General features: G+C 50.9%; 1 protein-coding gene across 1 annotated transcript in view; it reads right to left on the bottom strand.

Moving 5' to 3' along the window:
* LOC122939459 overlaps positions 1 to 21205 on the bottom strand; it is a 94453-nt gene that overhangs the window by 62557 nt on the left and 10691 nt on the right. The window contains exons 2-4 of the mRNA XM_044295532.1: positions 17929 to 18180; positions 11653 to 11700; positions 6422 to 6628 (exon numbers count right to left, since the gene is read on the bottom strand). Coding sequence (XP_044151467.1) covers positions 6422 to 6628; positions 11653 to 11700; positions 17929 to 18180 — 507 coding nt within the window. The remainder of the gene's footprint in view (positions 1 to 6421; positions 6629 to 11652; positions 11701 to 17928; positions 18181 to 21205) is intronic.

Here is a 21205-nt window from a genome sequence, read left to right as displayed (position 1 = left end):
GGAAGTCGTAAGAGACGGAGGTGAAAAGAGAGGGAGACTGGGAAGTCGTAAGAGACGGAGGTGAAAAGAGAGGGAGACGGGGAAGTCACAAGAGAGGGAGGTGAAAAGAGAGGGAGACGGGGAAGTCGCAAGAGAGGGAGGTGAAAAGAGAGGGAGACTGGGAAGTCGTAAGAGACGGAGGTGAAAAGAGAGGGAGACTGGGAAGTCGTAAGAGACGGAGGTGAAAAGAGAGGGAGACAGGGAAGTCGTAAGAGACGGAGGTGAAAAGAGAGGGAGAAGGGAAGTCGCAAGAGACGAAGGTGAAAAGAGAGAGAGATGGGGAAGTCCCAAGAGACGGAGGTGAAAAGAGAGGGAGACGGAGGTGAAAAGAGAGGGAGACGGAGAAGTCGTAAGAGACGGAGGTGAAAAGAGAGGGAGACGGAGAAGTCGCAAGAGACGGAGGTGAAAAGAGAGGGAGACGGGGAAGTCGCAAGAGAGGGAGGTGAAAAGAGAGGGAGACTGGGAAGTCGTAAGAGACGGAGGTGAAAAGAGAGGGAGAAAGGAAGTCGCAAGAGACGAAGGTGAAAAGAGAGAGAGAGATGGGGAAGTCCCAAGAGACGGAGGTGAAAAGAGAGGGAGACGGAGAAGTCGTAAGAGACGGAGGTGAAAAGAGAGGGAGACGGAGAAGTCGTAAGAGACGGAGGTGAAAAGAGAGGGAGACGGAGGGCATTCTTGAGACCACCCTTTGTCCAGCCCTCAACAGTTTGTATAACATTTGATCCCCCAACAACAAAGAAATGCACTTTGAGATAGATTCTTGGATCTGATGGAACTGATTACTGTCTGTAAGAACCTAGATTCTTGGATCTGATGGAACGGATTACTGTCTGTAAGAACCTAGATTCTTGGATCTGATGGAACAGATTACTGTCTGTAAGAACCTAGATTCTTGGATCTGATGGAACGGATTACTGTCTGTAAGAACCTAGATTCTTGGATCTGATGGAACGGATTACTGTCTGTAAGAACCTAGATTCTTGGATCTGATGGAACGGATTACTGTCTGTAAGAACCTAGATTCTTGGATCTGATGGAACGGATTACTGTCTGTAAGAACCTAGATTCTTGGATCTGATGGAACGGATTACTGTCTGTAAGAACCAGAGTTGGCAGTTGTTTGTTTTTAGATCTGTTCTTGGATAGATTATTTCCGAATCACAGATCCCTACGTACTTTCTTCTTTGCTATTCCCTGTGCCCGCTGAATCCTCCACATCGGGTAACACCTGGATAAAAGACGTGCAGTGCTGACTTTGCCCTCACTTTGAAACAATGTATCATCACTGCAATTACGTCTTGCGCGAATACATTCGCCAACAGGTACGGCCTTTATCGCATGTATCGGGTGGTGGCTGTCTGCCCTGAGAATTGTGTTACCCGTTGTTGGTTTGCGGTATGTTTTGTTTGACCACCTCACCTTTTATGCCTGTTAAGTTTAGGTCCAGGAAGTCAATAGTAACGCACCGTGTGAACACACAAAGCGGATACCATAGGGGTTATCATTAAGAGAGACTTGAAATGAGGGTATGGCAGATACATCGCCAGCCCAGACCATGAGCAGGTCGTCGGTGTACCGGCCATACCCCTCAATGTCCGCCAAATGAGGACTGTCTGCACTGAAGATATAGTGCTCCTCCCAGTAAGACATGGTGATGTTTACTAGGGATGGGGACATTTTGCCCCCATAGAAACTCCCCGTACTTGTAAGTAATACAGATCATTAAAACAGAAATGTGTTACCTCCAGTATATATTCTATATATTCATCGTCATGATGACTGTATTCATGTAGATGGGATTCCAGTGCCAGGAGCGCAATGTGATGTGGAATCGAAGGGTAAAGCCTCACAACGTCCGCAGCGAGCCAACAGTAATTAGGACGCCATGTTTTATCAAAGACGCTTCCTAATACATCTCCAGTGTCCTTTATATAACCCGGGGTTGGTTTTACTAAAGGTTGCACGATGGAGTCTAGACACTGACCTAATCTTTCGGTCAGTGAGCCAATCCCTGACCCTATTGGGCGGAGCGGTGGTGGGTTCATCTTTGGTAGGGCATGGATGATAGGTGTGATGGGCGTCTCCACATCCAAATAGGAGTATTCTATATGTGAGAAATAACCCAAATCTCTGCCTCTGCGTATAATGTCACGATATTCTTTTCTGTACAATTCAATGGGATTCGGTTCTAACCTTTTGTATGTGGAGGAGTCCATAACAATATCCATCATTTGGCGTTCTGTCAAGGACCAGCGGCGCTCCGGCTTCCTCAGCCGTTTACGCACAATACTGTGGGTGTCTGTTCTCTGGGGCTATCCTATGCTGTTTACTTAAATTACTACACCTACCCATGCTGTCCTTATGTCCATTAATAAAGGACAGTTCTCTCTCCATCACCTCTTGAAGGATGTCCATCGTCAGGATCCGACTGCAGCTCGTTGAATGTCACGACGTTTGTTCTCTGACAGACCTGAGTGCACGTCATTGTCCTTATTTTGTGGTAAAGGGGGGTCCTTTGTGTCCGAGTTTCTTTCCACCTCAGAAAAATGGTTTTTTACCGTAAAATTTCTTACAAATTAATATCAATCAAGCAGTGGTGTACCGCCAATATAGGCAGACCACGCCGTCGCTATGGGGCCCGCAGCTCAGGGGGGCCCGGAGCGCACGGAAGGCCCCGCCCCCTCTGTTTATTTTAGCCAGCAGTAGACTAGTACAGTGGGCGGCGCAGGCCAGCGGCACTTGACTTTGATCGGCGGCCGCCCATCCCCCCGTGTCTTGTATTATCCTGCTCATGCTGCCGCACTGCTTGACCTTGAGTCTCCCGCCAGCCAGCGGGTGTCTTCTAGCTTTCACACCGGCCAATCAGCGCAAGTCAGCAGCACAAAGAGGCAGCTGCTGATTGGCCGGTGTTTGCGGGCACCAGGGCGGGCGCCGGTCATACTTACCTGTCTGACCTGAGGCAGGCTGCACACTGCTGGACACGGTCGGTGCCGGTCTCCTCGACCTCAGTAAGTAGGGGAGGCTACAGGCCTGGGGCAGCAGTGACCAGTCTGCACTGTGTAGGGAGCTGTACACTGTGGTCTCCGGGTGGTATATACATCTATAGTACCTAGCATTGGCCGAGTACTGTCAGTACAGGCAGAGAACATCTCCCCCATAGACATATGCTTCTAAGGGGGTTCTCTGCCCCTCAGTGCACTTTGTGGATTGTACTATATAATATGACAATCAGAGCTTCTACATATATACTGTATATACACATCCAAGAAATACGACCACAGTATCGCAGCGGCAAGTCAAAATATCAAAAGGTCCATCCATCACATGAAGCAACGTTTCGACAGCAAAAAATACCTTTGACCGCTTCACAAAGGCGTTTTTAATGCTGAAGCGTTGCATCATGCGATGGATGGACCTTTTGATATTTTTGACTTAACCCTAACCCTAACCGAGCTGCTGTTCTGGTGGCCACGTGTTCTGGGGGCCACGTGCACAGCGGGAGCAGAAACTGACTGCTGACACTCAATGTTTAATACTTGGTGGAGGGGGGCCATGATTTCTATGTACGCCCCTGCAATCAGGGTGGAGAACATATGGAAGTCAGTGGACGGGACAAGGATTAAACCCAAAGTCAGAACTTCCTGCTGATACTTGGCCAGTACAACATCAGTGGTGTCACTGGATTCTGGTACAGACGCTGCTCTACCTACAGTCACCCACTCCATCATCTACACTGGAACTTACCCCCCCAGCAACCGGGGGCCGGTGAATCACAGCGTTCATAAGGAAGTGGAGCGGTGCAGGTGGCACGCCAGTCACGAGGAAGAACATTTAGTTGTTCGAAACGCGTTGATTGTAACTGGATATGTGAAGATTTAGGTCATTGATGTTTCCACTACTGGGAATAAAGAAACCATCACTCAGAGATTGCAGGAGCTGGAACGGCGATCATTTTTACGAGAAATGCATATATCCCATACACTGCACGCACCTATCCCATACACTGCACACACCTATCACATGTACCGCACACACATCACACTGCACATGCCTATCCCATACACTGCACACACCTATCCCGTACACTGCACACACCTATCCCGTACACTGCACACACCTATCCCGTACACTGTACGCACCTATCCCGTACACTGCACACACCTATCCCATACACTGCACACACCCATCCCGTACACTGCACACACCTATCCCGTACACTGCACACACCTATCCCATACACTGCACACACCTATCCCATACACTGCACACACCTATCACATGTACCGCACACATATCACACTGCACATGCCTATCCCATACACTGTACACACCTATCCCGTACACTGTACACACCTATCCCGTACACTGCACACACCTATCCCATACACTGCACACACCTATCCCATACACTGCACACACTTATCCCGTACACTGTACACACCTATCCCGTACACTGCACACACCTATCCCATACACTGCACACACCTATCCCATACACTGCACACACATCACACTGCACATGCCTATCCCATACACTGCACACACCTATCCCGTACACTGCACACACCTATCCCATACACTGCACACACATCACACTGCACATGCCTATCCCATACACTGTACACACCTATCCCATACACTGCACACACCTATCACATGTACCGCACACACATCACACTGCACATGCCTATCCCATACACTGTACACACCTATCCCGTACACTGTACACACCTATCCCGTACACTGCACACACCTATCCCATACACTGTACACACCTATCCCATACACTGCACACACCTATCCCATACACTGTACACACCTATCCCATACACTGCACACACTTATCCCGTACACTGTACACACCTATCCCGTACACTGCACACACCTATCCCATACACTGCACACACATCACACTGCACATGCCTATCCCATACACTGCACACACCTATCCCGTACACTGCACACACCTATCCCATACACTGCACACACATCACACTGCACATGCCTATCCCATACACTGTACACACCTATCCCATACACTGCACACACCTATCACATGTACCGCACACACATCACACTGCACATGCCTATCTCATACACTGTACACACCTATCCCGTACACTGCACACACCTATCACATGTACCGCACACACATCACACTGCACATGCCTATCCCATACACTGCACACACCTATCCCATACACTGCACACACATCACACTGCACATGCCTATCCCATACACTGTACACACCTATCACATGTACCGCACACACATCACACTGCACATGCCTATCCCATACACTGCACACACCTATCCTGTACACTGCACACACCTATCCCATACACTGCACACACATCACACTGCACATGCCTATCCCATACACTGTACACACCTATCCCATACACTGCACACACCTATCACATGTACCGCACACACATCACACTGCACATGCCTATCCCATACACTGTACACACCTATCCCGTACACTGCACACACCTATCACATGTACCGCACACACATCACACTGCACATGCCTATCCCATACACTGCACACACCTATCACATGTACCGCACACACATCACACTGCACATGCCTATCCCATACACTGCACACACCTATCCCATACACTGCACGCACCTATCACATGTACCGCACACACATCACACTGCACATGCCTATCCCATACACTGTACACACCTATCCCATACACTGCACGCACCTATCACATGTACCGCACACACATCACACTGCACATGCCTATCCCATACACTGTACACACCTATCCCATACACTGCACACACCTATCACATGTACCGCACACACATCACACTGCACATGCCTATCCCATACACTGTACACACCTATCCCATACACTGCACACACCTATCCCGTACACTGCACACACCTATCCCATACACTGCACACACCTATCCCATACACTGCACACACCTATCCCATACACTGCACACACCTATCCCATACACTGCACACACCTATCCCATACACTGCACACACCTATCCCATACACTGCACACACCTATCCCATACACTGCACACACCTATCCCATACACTGCACACACATCACACTGCACACGTATACCACATGTACTACACACACCTATCACACACATCACATTGCACACACACTGCACACATATCACATACATATCTTATACACTGCACACACCTATCCCGTACACTGCACACACCCATCCCATACACTGCACACACCTATCCCGTACACTGCACACCTATCCCATACACTGCACACACCTATCCCATACACTGCACATACTTCATGCATATATCAGGGCTCCGCCGTCTGTGCGCAGGATGTACAGTGCAGTTACAGGATGTCTCATTACAGATGGAGCTCAGTCACCTCGGCTTCAGGGAGAACCAGGGAGAACCAGCTCTGATCCTGGAACTGCAGGATGAATGGTGGGATCTGTGGGCCCTCCGGGCTCCTCACACGCAGCTCGTCTTTCTGGGAGGATGCTGAAGAAGCAGCAGGCGGCCTGTCTACAACGTCTGCCGGGGGAGGCAGTCGAGGAGGTGATGGAGGAAGCTGCATCGAGATGGCGGGCTCCTGGAAAACAGAAAATCCGATGAGTAAATGATGATGGTGGTAATCCAGGAGCAAGATCCTTACCGCTCCGCTGCCAGAGAGCGATGACCACAAACCTGCATGGTGCTCCGCGGACTTAGCTTCCTGCTGACATTACCTGTCCTATGGCCTCTCTCCTCCGGCAGGCCTCTCTGCCCTCTCTCCTCCGGCGGGACTCTCTGGCCTCTCTCCTCCGGCGGGCCTATCCAGCCTCTCTCCTCCGGCAGGCCTCTCTCCTCCGGCGGGACTCTCCGGCCTCTCTCCTCTGGCGGGCCTTTCCAGCCCCCACTATGACCCCCATACCATCTATGAGCCTCCATTATGAGCCCCCATGTCATTTATCAGCCCCAGTGCCATTTATTAGCCCCCATTATGAGCCCCAGTGCCATTTATTAGCCCCCATTATGATCCCCCAGTGCCATTCATTAGCCCCCATTATAAGCCCCAGTGCCATTTATTAGCCCCCATTATAAGCCCCAGTGCCATTTATTAGCCCCATTATGATCCCCAGTGCCATTTATTAGCCCCCATTATGAGCCCCCAGTGCCATTTATTAGCCCCCATTATGAGCCCCCAGTGTCATTTATTAGCCCCATTATGATCCCCAGTGCCACTTATTAGCCCCCATTATAAGCCCCAGTGCCATTTATTAGCCCCATTATGATCCCCAGTGCCATTTATTAGCCCCCATTATGAGCCCCCAGTGCCATTTATTAGCCCCCATTATGAGCCCCCAGTGTCATTTATTAGCCCCCATTATGAGCCCCCAGTGCCATTTATCAGCCCTCATTATGAGCCCCCAGTGCCATTTATTAGCCCCCATTATGAGCCCCAGTGCCATTTATTAGCCCCCATTATGAGCCCCCAGTGCCATTTATCAGCCCTCATTATGAGCCCCAGTGTCATTTATTAGCCCCCATTATGAGCCCCAGTGTCATTTATTAGCCCCCATTATGAGCCCCAGTGTCATTTATTAGCCCCCATTATGAGCCCCAGTGTCATTTATTAGCCCCCATTATGAGCCCCAGTGCCATTTATTAGCCCCCATTATAAGCCCCAGTGCCATTTATTAGTCCCCATTATGAGCCCCCAGTGCCATTTATCAGCCCCCATTATGAGCCCCCAGTGCCATTTATTAGTCCCCATTATGAGCCCCAGTGTCATTTATTAGCCCCCATTATGAGCCCCCAGTGCCATTTATTAGCCCCCATTATGAGCCCCCAGTGTCATTTATTAGCCCCCATTATGAGCCCCAGTGTCATTTATTAGCCCCCATTATGAGCCCCCAGTGTCATTTATTAGCCCCCATTATGAGCCCCCAGTGTCATTTATTAGCCCCCATTATGAGCCCCCAGTGTCATTTATTAGCCCCCATTATGAGCCCCAGTGTCATTTATTAGCCCCCATTATGAGCCCCAGTGTCATTTATTAGTCCCCATTATGAGCCCCCAGTGCCATTTATTAGCCCCCATTATGAGCCCCCAGTGTCATTTATTAGTCCCCATTATGAGCCCCCAGTGCCATTTATTAGCCCCCATTATGAGCCCCAGTGTCATTTATTAGGCCCCATTATGAGCCCCCAGTGTCATTTATTAGCCCCCATTATGAGCCCCCAGTGTCATTTATTAGCCCCCATTATGAGCCCCCAGTGTCATTTATTAGCCCCCATTATGAGCCCCAGTGTCATTTATTAGTCCCCATTATGAGCCCCAGTGTCATTTATTAGTCCCCATTATGAGCCCCAGTGCCATTTATTAGCCCTCATTATGAGCCCCAGTGTCATTTATTAGTCCCCATTATGAGCCCCAGTGTCATTTATTAGTCCCCATTATGAGCCCCAGTGTCATTTATTAGCCCCCATTATGAGCCCCAGTACCATTCATTAGCCCCCATTATGAGCCCCCAGTGCCATTTATCAGCCCCCATTATGAGCCCCCAGTGCCATTTATCAGCCCCCATTATGAGCCCCCAGTGCCATTCATTAGCCCCCATTATGAGCCCCAGTGCCATTTATTAGCCCCCATTATGAGCCCCAGTGCCTTTCATTAGCCCCCATTATGAGCCCCCGGTGCCATTTATTAGCCCCCATTATGAGCCCCCAGTGACATTTATTAGTCCCAATTATGAGCCCCCAGTGCCATTCATTAGCCCCCATAATGATCCCCAGTGCCATTCATTAGCCCCCATTATGAGCCCCAGTGCCATTTATTAGCCCCCATTATGATCCCCCAGTGCCATTCATTAGCCCCCATTATAAGCCCCAGTGCCATTTATTAGCCCCCATTATAAGCCCCAGTGCCATTTATTAGCCCCATTATGATCCCCAGTGCCATTTATTAGCCCCCATTATGAGCCCCCAGTGCCATTTATTAGCCCCCATTATGAGCCCCCAGTGTCATTTATTAGCCCCCATTATGAGCCCCAGTGTCACTTATTAGCCCCCATTATAAGCCCCCAGTGTCATTTATTAGCCCCCATTATGAGCCCCAGTGCCATTTATTAGCCCCCATTATGAGCCCCCAGTGCCATTTATTAGCCCCCATTATGAGCCCCAGTGCCATTCATTAGCCCCCATTATGAGCCCCAGTGCCATTTATTAGCCCCCATTATGAGCCCCCAGTGCCATTTATTAGCCCCCATTATGAGCACCCAGTGCCATTTATTAGCCCCCATTATGAGCCCCCAGTGCCATTTATTAACCCCCCATGGCACAGATCAAATAAAATAAAAATAACACTTACCTCTCCTGCTCCTGGATGCCGCTGCTCCTCACCTCCAAAGCGCTCTGTCTTCTTCTTGCTGCGGCTGTGCCCTCACAGCCGTGGACCAGGAAGCGGTGAGTACAGAGCCTTCACCACTTCCCGTTCCTCCGGGACTAATGAGCGCTTCCATAATGGAATATTGAAGTATTTGCTTTATAAGAAGCAGGGCAATTTTTTCCCACTTTTTGGGGGAAAAGTGCGTCTTATAAAGCGAAAAATACTGTATATATATTTGTATCTGTAATCGGCCAGTGCTACATCTCGTTTCTATTTGACCTGCTAGCTTCTAACACTATCTCTTCTAATATGCGAACTGCTTACTACTGCTCTATAAACACATACAGGCGCCCACCCCGCCTCCCGACATGTATCACCGGCAAATCGGGGGATCGTGCAGGTATGTACAGTACAGACCAAAAGTTTGGACACATCTTCTCATTCAAAGAGTTTTCTTTATTTTCATGACTATGACAATTGTATATTCGCACTGAAGGCATCAAAACTATGAATTATCACACGTGGAATTATATACATAACAAAAAAGTGTGAAACAACTGAAAATATGTCATATTCTAGGTTCTTCAAAGTAGCCGCCTTTTGCTTTGATTACTGCTTTGCACACTCTTGGCATTCTCTTGATGAGCTTCCAGAGGTAGTCACCTGAAATGGTCTTCCAACAGTCTTGAAGGAGTTCCCAGAGATGCTTAGCACTTGTTGGCCCTTTTGCCTTCACTCTGCGGTCCAGCTCACCCCAAACCATCTCGATTGGGTTCAGGTCCGGTGACTGTGGAGGCCAGGTCATCTGGCGCAGCACCCCATCACTCTCCTTCATGGTCAAATAGCCCTTACACAGCCTGGAGGAGTTTGGGGTCATTGTCCTGTTGAAAAATAAATGATGGTCCAACTAAACACAAGCCGGATGGAATAGCATGCCGCTGCAAGATGCTGTGGTAGCCATGCTGGTTCAGTATGCCTTCAATTTTGAATGAATCCCCAACAGTGTCACCAGCAAAGCCCCCCCCCACACCATCACACCTCCTCCTCCATGCTTCACGGTGGGAACCAGGCATGTAGAGTCCATCCGGTCACCTTTTCTGCGTCGCACAAAGACACGGTGGTTGGAACCAAAGATCTCCAATTTGGACTCATCAGACCAAAGCACAGATTTCCACTGGTCTAATGTCCATTCCTTGTGTTCTTTAGCCCAAACAAGTCTCTTCTGCTTGTTGCCTGTCCTTAGCAGTGGTTTCCCAGCAGATCTTCTACCATGAAGGCCTGATTCACACAGTCTCCTCCTAACAGTTGTTCTAGAGATGTGTCTGCTGCTAGAACTCTGGGTGGCATTGACCTGGTCTCTAATCTGAGCTGCTGTTAACCTGCGATTTCTGAGGCTGGTGACTCGGATGGACTTATCCTCCGCAGCAGAGGTGACTCTTGGTCTTCCTTTCCCGGGGCGGTCCGCATGTCAGCCAGTTTCTTTGTAGCGCTTGATGGTTTTTGTGACTGCACTTGGGGACACTTTCAAAGTTTTCCCAATTTTTCGGACTGACTGACCTTCATTTCTTACAGTAATGATGGCCACTCGTTTTTCTTTACTTAGCTGCTTTTTTCTTGCCATAATACAAATTCTAACAGTCTATTCAGTAGGACTATCAGCTGTGTGTCCACCTGACTTCTCCACAACGCAACTGATGGTCCCAACCCCATTTATAAGGCAAGAAATCCCACTTATTAAACCTGACAGGGCACACCTGTGAAGTGAAGACCATTTCAGGTGACTACCTCTGGAAGCTCATCAAGAGAATGCCAAGAGTGTGCAAAGCAGTAATCAAAGCAAAAGGTGGCTACTGTGAAGCACCTAGAATATGACATATTTTCAGTTGTTTCACACTTTTTTGTTATGTATATAATTCCACATGTGATAATTCATAGTTTTGATGCCTTCAGTGCGAATCTACAATTGTCATAGTCATGAAAATAAAGAAAACTCTGTGAATGAGAAGCTGTGTCCAAACTTTTGGTCTGTACTGTATGTTGGGGGAGGGGACCTTCTTTTACTAGGTTGGTAGGTGAGGTCTGCAGGGTTCAGAGGTGGGGGTTTCTGGTGCCACGTGAACTTGGAGTCTGATCCTGGGGTCTGTATGAATTTTGGGGTCTGGTGTGTCCTCACAGCTCATGAGGCGCACACTGGGGTGTCACAGGCCAAGAACGCAACATTTAACCATCCAGCTCCTGATTTTTTACCTTTGCCTGAACTGGGGGCGGCCTTGGAATCCGAGACAGCTTGGATTTCTACAAGAGAAAGAAGTGGACGCCTAAAAGTTAAAGGGGTTTTCCATGATTGGTGCAAAAAAATCTCAAGTCAACAGAACTTGACAATTACTTTCTAATAAAGCTAGAACCAGCCCTGCACCTCAGATGGATCCAGAGAGCTCACTACTTGTTCCTCCAATAAACGGCCAGTTCAGAGGGCGTGTCCTTTCTCAGGGGGCTGTGTCCTTTCTCAGGGGGCTGTGTCCTTTCTCAGGGAGCTGTGTCCTTTCTCAAAACTACATTACCAGTCTATACTGTACTATACAGCACTACATTACCAGTCTATACTGCACTATACTATATCATCATGTGAGCATTATAACAGACTGGCCGAAGCATCAGAGGAGTGACAGCTGATGAGGAGGACGCAGGGGAGTGGAGAGTATAGGAGTGACAGCTGATGAGGAGGACGCTGGGGAGTGGAGAGTATAGGGGTGACAGCTGATGACGAGGACGCTGGGGAGTGGAGAGTATAGGAGTGACAGCTGATGAGGAGGACGCTGGAGAGTGGAGAGTATAGGGGTGACAGCTGATGAGGAGGACGCTGGGGTGTGGAGAGTATAGGGGTGACAGCTGATGAGGAGGACGCTCGGGAGTGGAGAGTATAGGAGTGACAGCTGATGAGGAGGACGCTGGGGAGTGGAGAGTATAGGGGTACAGCTGATGACGAGGACGCTGGGGAGTGGAGAGTATAGGGGTGACAGCTGATGAGGAGGACGCTCGGGAGTGGAGAGTATAGGGGTGACAGCTGATGAGGAGGACGCTCGGGAGTGGAGAGTATAGGGGTGACAGCTGATGAGGAGGACGCTGGGGAGTGGAGAGTATAGGGGTGACAGCTGATGAGGAGGACGCTGGGGAGTGGAGAGTATAGGGGTGACAGCTGATGACGAGGACGCTGGGGAGTGGAGAGTATAGGGGTGACAGCTGATGAGGAGGACGCTGGGGAGTGGAGAGTATAGGGGTGACAGCTGATGAGGAGGACGCTGGGGAGTGGAGAGTATAGGAGTGACAGCTGATGAGGAGGACGCTCGGGAGTGGAGAGTATAGGAGTGACAGCTGATGAGGAGGACGCTGGGGGTGGAGAGTATAGGGGTGACAGCTGATGACGAGGACGCTGGGGAGTAGAGAGTATAGGGGTGACAGCTGATGAGGAGGACGTTGGGGAGTGGAGAGTATAGGGCTGACAGCTGATGAGGAGGACGCTCGGGAGTGGAGAGTATAGGGGTGACAGCTGATGAGGAGGACGCTGGGGAGTGGAGAGTATAGGAGTGACAGCTGATGAGGAGGACGCTGGGGAGTGGAGAGTATAGGGGTGACAGCTGATGAGGAGGACGCTCGGGAGTGGAGAGTATAGGAGTGACAGCTGATGAGGTGGACGCTGGGGAGTGGAGAGTATAGGAGTGACAGCTGATGAGGAGGACGCTGGGGAGTGGAGAGTATAGGAGTGACAGCTGATGAGGAGGACGCTCGGGAGTGGAGAGTATAGGGGTGACAGCTGATGAGGAGGATGCTCGGGAGTGGAGAGTATAGGGGTGACAGCTGATGAGGAGGACGCTGAGGAGTGGAGAGTATAGTGGAGAGTATAGGGGTAACAGCTGATGAGGAGGACGCTGGGGAGTGGAGAGTATAGGGGTGACAGCTGATGAGGAGGACGCTGGGGAGTGGAGAGTATAGAGGTGACAGCTAATGAGGAGGACGCTGAGGAGTGGAGAGTATAGGGGTGACAGCTGATGAGGGGGACGCTGAGGAGTGGAGAGTATAGGGGTGACAGCTGATGAGGAGGACGCTGGGGAGTGGAGAGTATAGGAGTGACAGCTGATGAGGAGGACGCTCGGGAGTGGAGAGTATAGGGGTGACAGCTGATGAGGAGGACGCTGGGGAGTGGAGAGTATAGGGGTGACAGCTGATGAGGAGGACGCTGGGGAGTGGAGAGTATTGGAGTGACAGCTGATGAGGAGGACGCTGGGGAGTGGAGAGTATAGGGGTGACAGCTGATGAGGAGGACGCTGGGGAGTGGAGAGTATAGGGGTGACAGCTGATGAGGAGGACGCTGGGGAGTGAGAGTATAGGAGTGACAGCTGATGAGGAGGACGCTGGGGAGTGAGAGTATAGGAGTGACAGCTGATGAGGAGGACGCTGGGAGTGGAGAGTATAGGGTGACAGCTGATGAGGAGGACGCTGGGGAGTTGAGAGTATAGGAGTGACAGCTGATGAGGAGGACGCTGGGGAGTGGAGAGTATAGGAGTGACAGCTGATGAGGAGGACGCTGAGGAGTGGAGAGTATAGGAGTGACAGCTGATGAGGAGGACGCTGGGGAGTGGAGAGTATAGGAGTGACAGCTGATGAGGAGGACGCTGGGGAGTGGAGAGTATAGGAGTGACAGCTGATGAGGAGGACGCTGGGAGTGGAGAGTATAGGGTGACAGCTGATGAGGAGGACGCTGGCGGAAAAAGTGAGTGGAGAGTATAGGGGTGACAGCTGATGAGGAGGACGCTCGGGAGTGGAGAGTATAGGCGTGACAGCTGATGAGGAGGACGCTCGGGAGTGGAGAGTATAGGGGTGACAGCTGATGAGGAGGACGCTCGGGAGTGGAGAGTATAGGGGTGACAGCTGATGAGGAGGACGCTCGGGAGTGGAGAGTATAGGAGTGACAGCTGATGAGGTGGACGCTGGGGAGTGGAGAGTATAGGAGTGACAGCTGATGAGGAGGACGCTCGGGAGTAGAGAGTATAGGGGTGACAGCTGATGAGGAGGACGCTCGGGAGTGGAGAGTATAGGAGTGACAGCTGATGAGGAGGACGCTCGGGAGTGGAGAGTATAGGGGTGACAGCTGATGAGGAGGACGCTCGGGAGTGGAGAGTATAGGGGTGACAGCTGATGAGGAGGACGCTCGGGAGTGGAGAGTATAGGGGTGACAGCTGATGAGGAGGACGCTGGGGAGTGGAGAGTATAGGGGTGACAGCTGATGACGAGGACGCTGGGGAATCAGGAGAGTATAGGAGTGACAGCTGATGAGGAGGACACTGGGGAGTGGAGAGTATAGGGGTGACAGCTGAGGAGGAGGACGCTCGGGAGTGGAGAGTATAGGAGTGACAGCTGATGAGGAGGACGCTGGGGAGTGGAGAGTATAGGGGTGACAGCTGATGAGGAGGACGCTGGGGAGTGGAGAGTATAGGGGTGACAGCTGATGAGGAGGACGCTGGGGAGTGGAAAGTATAGGGGTGACAGCTGATGACGAGGACGCTGGGGAGTGGAGAGTATAGGGGTGACAGCTGATGAGGAGGACGCTGGGGAGTGGAGAGTATAGGGGTGACAGCTGATGAGGAGGACGCTGGGGAGTGGAGAGTATAGGGGTGACAGCTGATGACGAGGACGCTGGGGAGTGGAGAGTATAGGGGTGACAGCTGATGACGAGGACGCTGAGGAGTGGAGAGTATAGGGGTGACAGCTGATGAGGAGGACGCTGGGGAGTGGAGAGTATAGGGGTGACAGCTGATAAAGAGGACGCTGAAGAGTGGAGAGTATAGGAGTGACAGCTGATGACGAGGACGCTGGGGAGTGGAGAGTATAGGGGTGACAGCTGATGAGGAGGACGCTGAGGAGTGGAGAGTATAGGGGTGACAGCTGATGAGGAGGACGCTGGGGAGTGGAGAGTATAGGAGTGACAGCTGATGACGAGGACGCTGGGGAGTGGAGAGTATAGGGGTGACAGCTGAAGAGGAGGACGCTGGGGAGTGGAGAGTATAGGGGTGACAGCTGAAGAGGAGGACGCTGGGGAGTGGAAAGTATAGGGGTGACAGCTGATGAGGAGGACACTCGGGAGTGGAAAGTATAGGGGTGACAGCTGATGACGAGGACGCTGGGGAGTGGAGAGTATAGGGGTGACAGCTGATGAGGAGGACGCTGGGGAGTGGAGAGTATAGGGGTGACAGCTGAAGAGGAGGACGCTGGGGAGTGGAGAGTATAGGAGTGACAGCTGATGAGGAGGACACTCGGGAGTGGAGAGTATAGGAGTGACAGCTGATGAGGAGGACACTCGGGAGTGGAAAGTATAGGGGTGACAGCTGATGACGAGGACGCTGGGGAGTGGAGAGTATAGGGGTGACAGCTGATGAGGAGGACGCTGGGGAGTGGAGAGTATAGGGGTGACAGCTGAAGAGGAGGACGCTGGGGAGTGGAGAGTATAGGAGTGACAGCTGATGAGGAGGACACTCGGGAGTGGAGAGTATAGGAGTGACAGCTGATGAGGAGGACGCTCGGGAGTGGAGAGTATAGGGGTGACAGCTGATGAGGAGGACGCTGGGGGAGTGGAGAGTATAGGAGTGACAGCTGATGAGGAGGACGCTCGGGAGTGGAGAGTATAGGGGTGACAGCTGATGAGGAGGACGCTGGGGAGTGGAGAGTATAGGAGTGACAGCTGATGAGGAGGACGCTGGGGAGTGGAGAGTATAGGGGTGACAGCTGATGACGAGGACGCTCGGGAGTGGAGAGTATAGGGGTGACAGCTGATGAGGAGGACGCTGGGGAGTGGAGAGTATAGGAGTGACAGCTGATGAGGAGGACGCTGGGGAGTGGAGAGTATAGGAGTGACAGCTGATGAGGAGGATGCTGAGGAGTGGAGAGTATAGGGGTGACAGCTGATTAGGAGGACGCTCGGGAGTGGAGAGTATAGGGGTGACAGCTGATGAGGAGGACGTTGGGGAGTGGAGAGTATAGGGCTGACAGCTGATGAGGAGGACGCTGGGGAGTGGAGAGTATAGGGGTAACAGCTGATGAGGAGGACGCTGGGGAGTGGAGAGTATAGGGGTGACAGCTGATGACGAGGACGCTGGGGAGTGGAGAGTATAGGGGTGACAGCTGATGAGGAGGACGCTGGGGAGTGGAGAGTATAGGAGTGACAGCTGATGAGGAGGACGCTGGGGAGTGGAGAGTATAGGGGTGACAGCTGATGAGGAGGACGCTGGGGAGTGGAGAGTATAGGAGTGACAGCTGATGAGGAGGACGCTGGGGAGTGGAGAGTATAGGAGTGACAGCTGATGAGGAGGACGCTCGGGAGTGGAGAGTATAGGAGTGACAGCTGATGAGGAGGATGCTCGGGAGTGGAGAGTATAGGAGTGACAGCTGATGAGGAGGATGCTCGGGAGTGGAGAGTATAGGAGTGACAGCTGATGAGGAGGACGCTGAGGAGTGGAGAGTATAGTGGAGAGTATAGGGGTGACAGCTGATAAGGAGGACGCTGGGGAGTGGAGAGTATAGGGGTGACAGCTGATGAGGAGGACGCTGGGGAGTGGAGAGTATAGGGGTGACAGCTGATGAGGAGGACGCTGGGGAGTGGAGAGTATAGTGGAGAGTATAGGGGTGACAGCTGATAAGGAGGACGCTGGGGAGTGGAGAGTATAGGGGTGACAGCTGATGAGGAGGACGCTGGGGAGTGGAGAGTATAGGGGTGACAGCTGATGAGGAGGATGCTCGGGAGTGGAGAGTATAGGAGTGACAGCTGATGAGGAGGACGCTGAGGAGTGGAGAGTATAGTGGAGAGTATAGGGGTGACAGCTGATAAGGAGGACGCTGGGGAGTGGAGAGTATAGGGGTGACAGCTGATGACGAGGACGCTGGGGAGTGGAGAGTATAGGGATGACAGCTGATGAGGAGGACGCTGGGGAGTGGAGAGTATAGGGGTGACAGCTGAAGAGGAGGACACTCGGGAATGGAGAGTATAGGGGTGACAGCTGATGAGGAGGACGCTGGGGAGTGGAGAGTATAGGGGTGACAGCTGATGAGGAGGACGCTCGGGAGTGGAGAGTATAGGGGTGACAGCTGATGAGGAGGACGCTGGGGAGTGGAGAGTATAGGGGTGACAGCTGATGAGGAGGACGCTGGGGAGTGGAGAGTATAGGAGTGACAGCTGATGACGAGGACGCTCGGGAGTGGAGAGTATAGGGGTGACAGCTGATGAGGAGGACGCTCGGGAGTGGAGAGTATAGGGGTAAGCTGAGTGGATAGCAGTGACACCGATCAGCAGGTCTGTACGGCCGGCGGCAGTCACCAGTCTCATCACCACCAGGAAGGCTGCCTGGGGGGTCGCACACTGGACATATGTGGGGCTGTGATGTATGTCCTGCCAGTGCACATACCGGACTATGATTAACCCTGTACAGTCATGAGGCAGAAGACAGGAGGGACTGCTCAGGGTTCTTGTAGGCTCACCTGTGGCCTTGTGGATCTCGCCGGCTTCTGGTCTTGGGCAGGAGGTGACTGAAGAGCACTGATCTCAGGTACAGGAGGTGATGCTCTTTTTGCATTTGCCATGGTTAGAATGTTCTGAAGGATGGGCGGTATTTCATCTACGTCCTCGGTCGTCTCCTCGGTCGTCTCCTCCATTGTCTTCTCAGCGTCGTTACTCCTTTTCTCTTTTTCCACTCCCGGAGCTTTCTCATTTGGTTCCGCAGGTCGTGTGCACTGAAGACGTGGAGAAGCAAAGGAAGAGTAAGCAGCCGTGTTCCCTTCTCAGGTGACCCATACTCACAATACAAATGACCACAGACATTATACGGTAAACGTAATACTCAGAGACCGGAGGACAACAGCTCCAAGAGCGCCACGTCTGGGCCACAGCTAAAGTTGATTCTTAGTTAAATAATACATTTTTTCCTACTTTTTAACCCTTTTGACTGGATTTTCCTAGTCACTTCTATGAGGGATTTTCTCGGAGTCCCTAATAATTCCAATCCTCGCTGGAGGCTGTAGAGTAAGGGTCAGCACAGGGGGTCCACGCAGAATGACGACCTAAGAGGACAATCACTCGAGCGTTCCCGTATATCCCACCTGCCGCCGCTTCTTCGCTCAGTCTGAAGCCATGTACAATATTGCATCGTCCTGTGGTCTGAGAAGAAGCAAGATTACAGGACTTCTCTCTCATCAGCAGACATCTCCTGAAGGTTTCTCCTCACAGTAAACCTCAGACACATATAATGTATTCCCTCGTAGATAAGATCTTAGTGAGTATGAGCCGTGTTCACACTGGGCCGTTCTGAAGAGCCGTCTGCTTCCTCAGTAGATTACAGGACTTCCCTCTCATCAGCAGACATCTCCTGCAGGTTTCTCCTCACAGTAAACCTCAGACACATATAATGTATTCCCTCGTAGATAAGATCTTAGTGAGTATGAGCCGTGTTCACACTGGGCCGTTCTGAAGAGCCGTCTGCTTCCTCAGTAGATTACAGGACTTCTCTCTCATCAGCAGACATCTCCTGCAGGTTTCTCCTCACAGTAAACGTCAGACACATATAATGTATTCCTTCGTAGATAAGATCTTAGCGAGTATGAGCCGTGTTCACACTGGGCCGTTCTGAAGAGCCGTCTGCTTCCTCAGTAGATTACAGGACTTCTCTCTCATCAGCAGACATCTCCTGCAGGTTTCTCCTCACAGTAAACCTCAGACACATATAATGTATTCCCTCGTAGATAAGATCTTAGTGAGTATGAGCCGTGTTCACACTGGGCCGTTCTGAAGAGCCGTCTGCTTCCTCAGTAGATTACAGGACTTCTCTCTCATCAGCAGACATCTCCTGCAGGTTTCTCCTCACAGTAAACGTCAGACACATATAATGTATTCCTTCGTAGATATGATCTTAGTGAGTATGAGCCGTGTTCACACTGGGCCGTTCTGAAGAGCCATCTGCTTCCTCAGTAGATTACAGGACTTCCCTCTCATCAGCAGACATCTCCTGCAGGTTTCTCCTCACAGTAAACGTCAGACACATATAATGTATTCCTTCGTAGATAAGATCTTAGTGAGTATGAGCCGTGTTCACACTGGGCCGTTCTGAAGAGCCGTCTGCTTCCTCAGTAGATTACAGGACTTCTCTCTCATCAGCAGACATCTCCTGCAGGTTTCTCCTCACAGTAAACATCAGACACATATAATGTATTCCTTCGTAGATAAGCTCTTAGTGAGTATGAGCCGTGTTCACACTGGGCCGTTCTGAAGAGCCGTCTGCTTCCTCAGTAGATTATAGGACTTCTCTCTCATCAGCAGACATCTCCTGCAGGTTTCTCCTCACAGTAAACATCAGACACATATAATGTATTCCCTAGTAGATAAGCTCTTAGTGAGTATGAGCCGTGTTCACACTGGGCCGTTCTGAAGAGCCGTCTGCTTCCTCAGTAGATTACAGGACTTCTCTCTCATCAGCAGACATCTCCTGCAGGTTTCTCCTCACAGTAAACATCAGACACATATAATGTATTCCCTCGTAGATAAGCTCTTAGGGAGTATGAGCCGTGTTCACACTGGGCCGTTCTGAAGAGCCGTCTGCTTCCTCAGTAGATTACAGGACTTCTCTCTCATCAGCAGACATCTCCTGCAGGTTTCTCCTCACAGTAAACATCAGACACATATAATGTATTCCCTCGTAGATAAGCTCTTAGTGAGTATGAGCCGTGTTCACACTGGGCCGTTCTGAAGAGCCGTCTGCTTCCTCAGTAGATTACAGGACTTCCCTCTCATCAGCAGACATCTCCTGCAGGTTTCTCCTCACAGTAAACATCAGACACATATAATGTATTCCCTCGTAGATAAGCTCTTAGTGAGTATGAGCCGTGTTCACACTGGGCCGTTCTGAAGAGCCGTCTGCTTCCTCAGTAGATTACAGGACTTCCCTCTCATCAGCAGACATCTCCTGCAGGTTTCTCCTCACAGTAAACATCAGACACATATAATGTATTCCCTCGTAGATAAGCTCTTAGGGAGTATGAGCCGTGTTCACACTGGGCCGTTCTGAAGAGCCGTCTGCTTCCTCAGTAGATTATAGGACTTCTCTCTCATCAGCAGACATCTCCTGCAGGTTTCTCCTCACAGTAAACATCAGACACATATAATGTATTCCTTCGTAGATAAGCTCTTAGTGAGTATGAGCCGTGTTCACATTGGGCCGTTCTGAAGAGCCGTCTGCTTCCTCAGTAGATTACAGGACTTCTCTCTCATCAGCAGACATCTCCTGCAGGTTTCTCCTCACAGTAAACATCAGACACATATAATGTATTCCTTCGTAGATAAGCTCTTAGTGAGTATGAGCCGTGTTCACATTGGGCCGTTCTGAAGAGCCGTCTGCTTCCTCAGTAGATTACAGGACTTCCCTCTCATCAGCAGACATCTCCTGCAGGTTTCTCCTCACAGTAAACATCAGACACATATAATGTATTCCCTCGTAGATAAGCTCTTAGTGAGTATGAGCCGTGTTCACACTGGGCCGTTCTGAAGAGCCATCTGCTTCCTCAGTAGATTATAGGACTTCTCTCTCATCAGCAGACATCTCCTGCAGGTTTCTCCTCACAGTAAACATCAGACACATATAATGTATTTCCTCGTAGATAAGATCTTAGCGAGTATGAGCCGTGTTCACACTGGGCTGTTCTGAAGAGCCGTCTGCTTCCTCAGTAGATTACAGGACTTCCCTCTCATCAGCAGACATCTCCTGCAGGT

The sequence above is a fragment of the Bufo gargarizans genome, chromosome 5 (genome assembly GCF_014858855.1).
Source record: "Bufo gargarizans isolate SCDJY-AF-19 chromosome 5, ASM1485885v1, whole genome shotgun sequence".
NCBI lineage: Eukaryota > Metazoa > Chordata > Amphibia > Anura > Bufonidae > Bufo > Bufo gargarizans.
The sequence above is the reverse complement of the archived record's forward strand: the minus strand, read 5'-3'. Positions and strand labels throughout refer to the sequence as shown.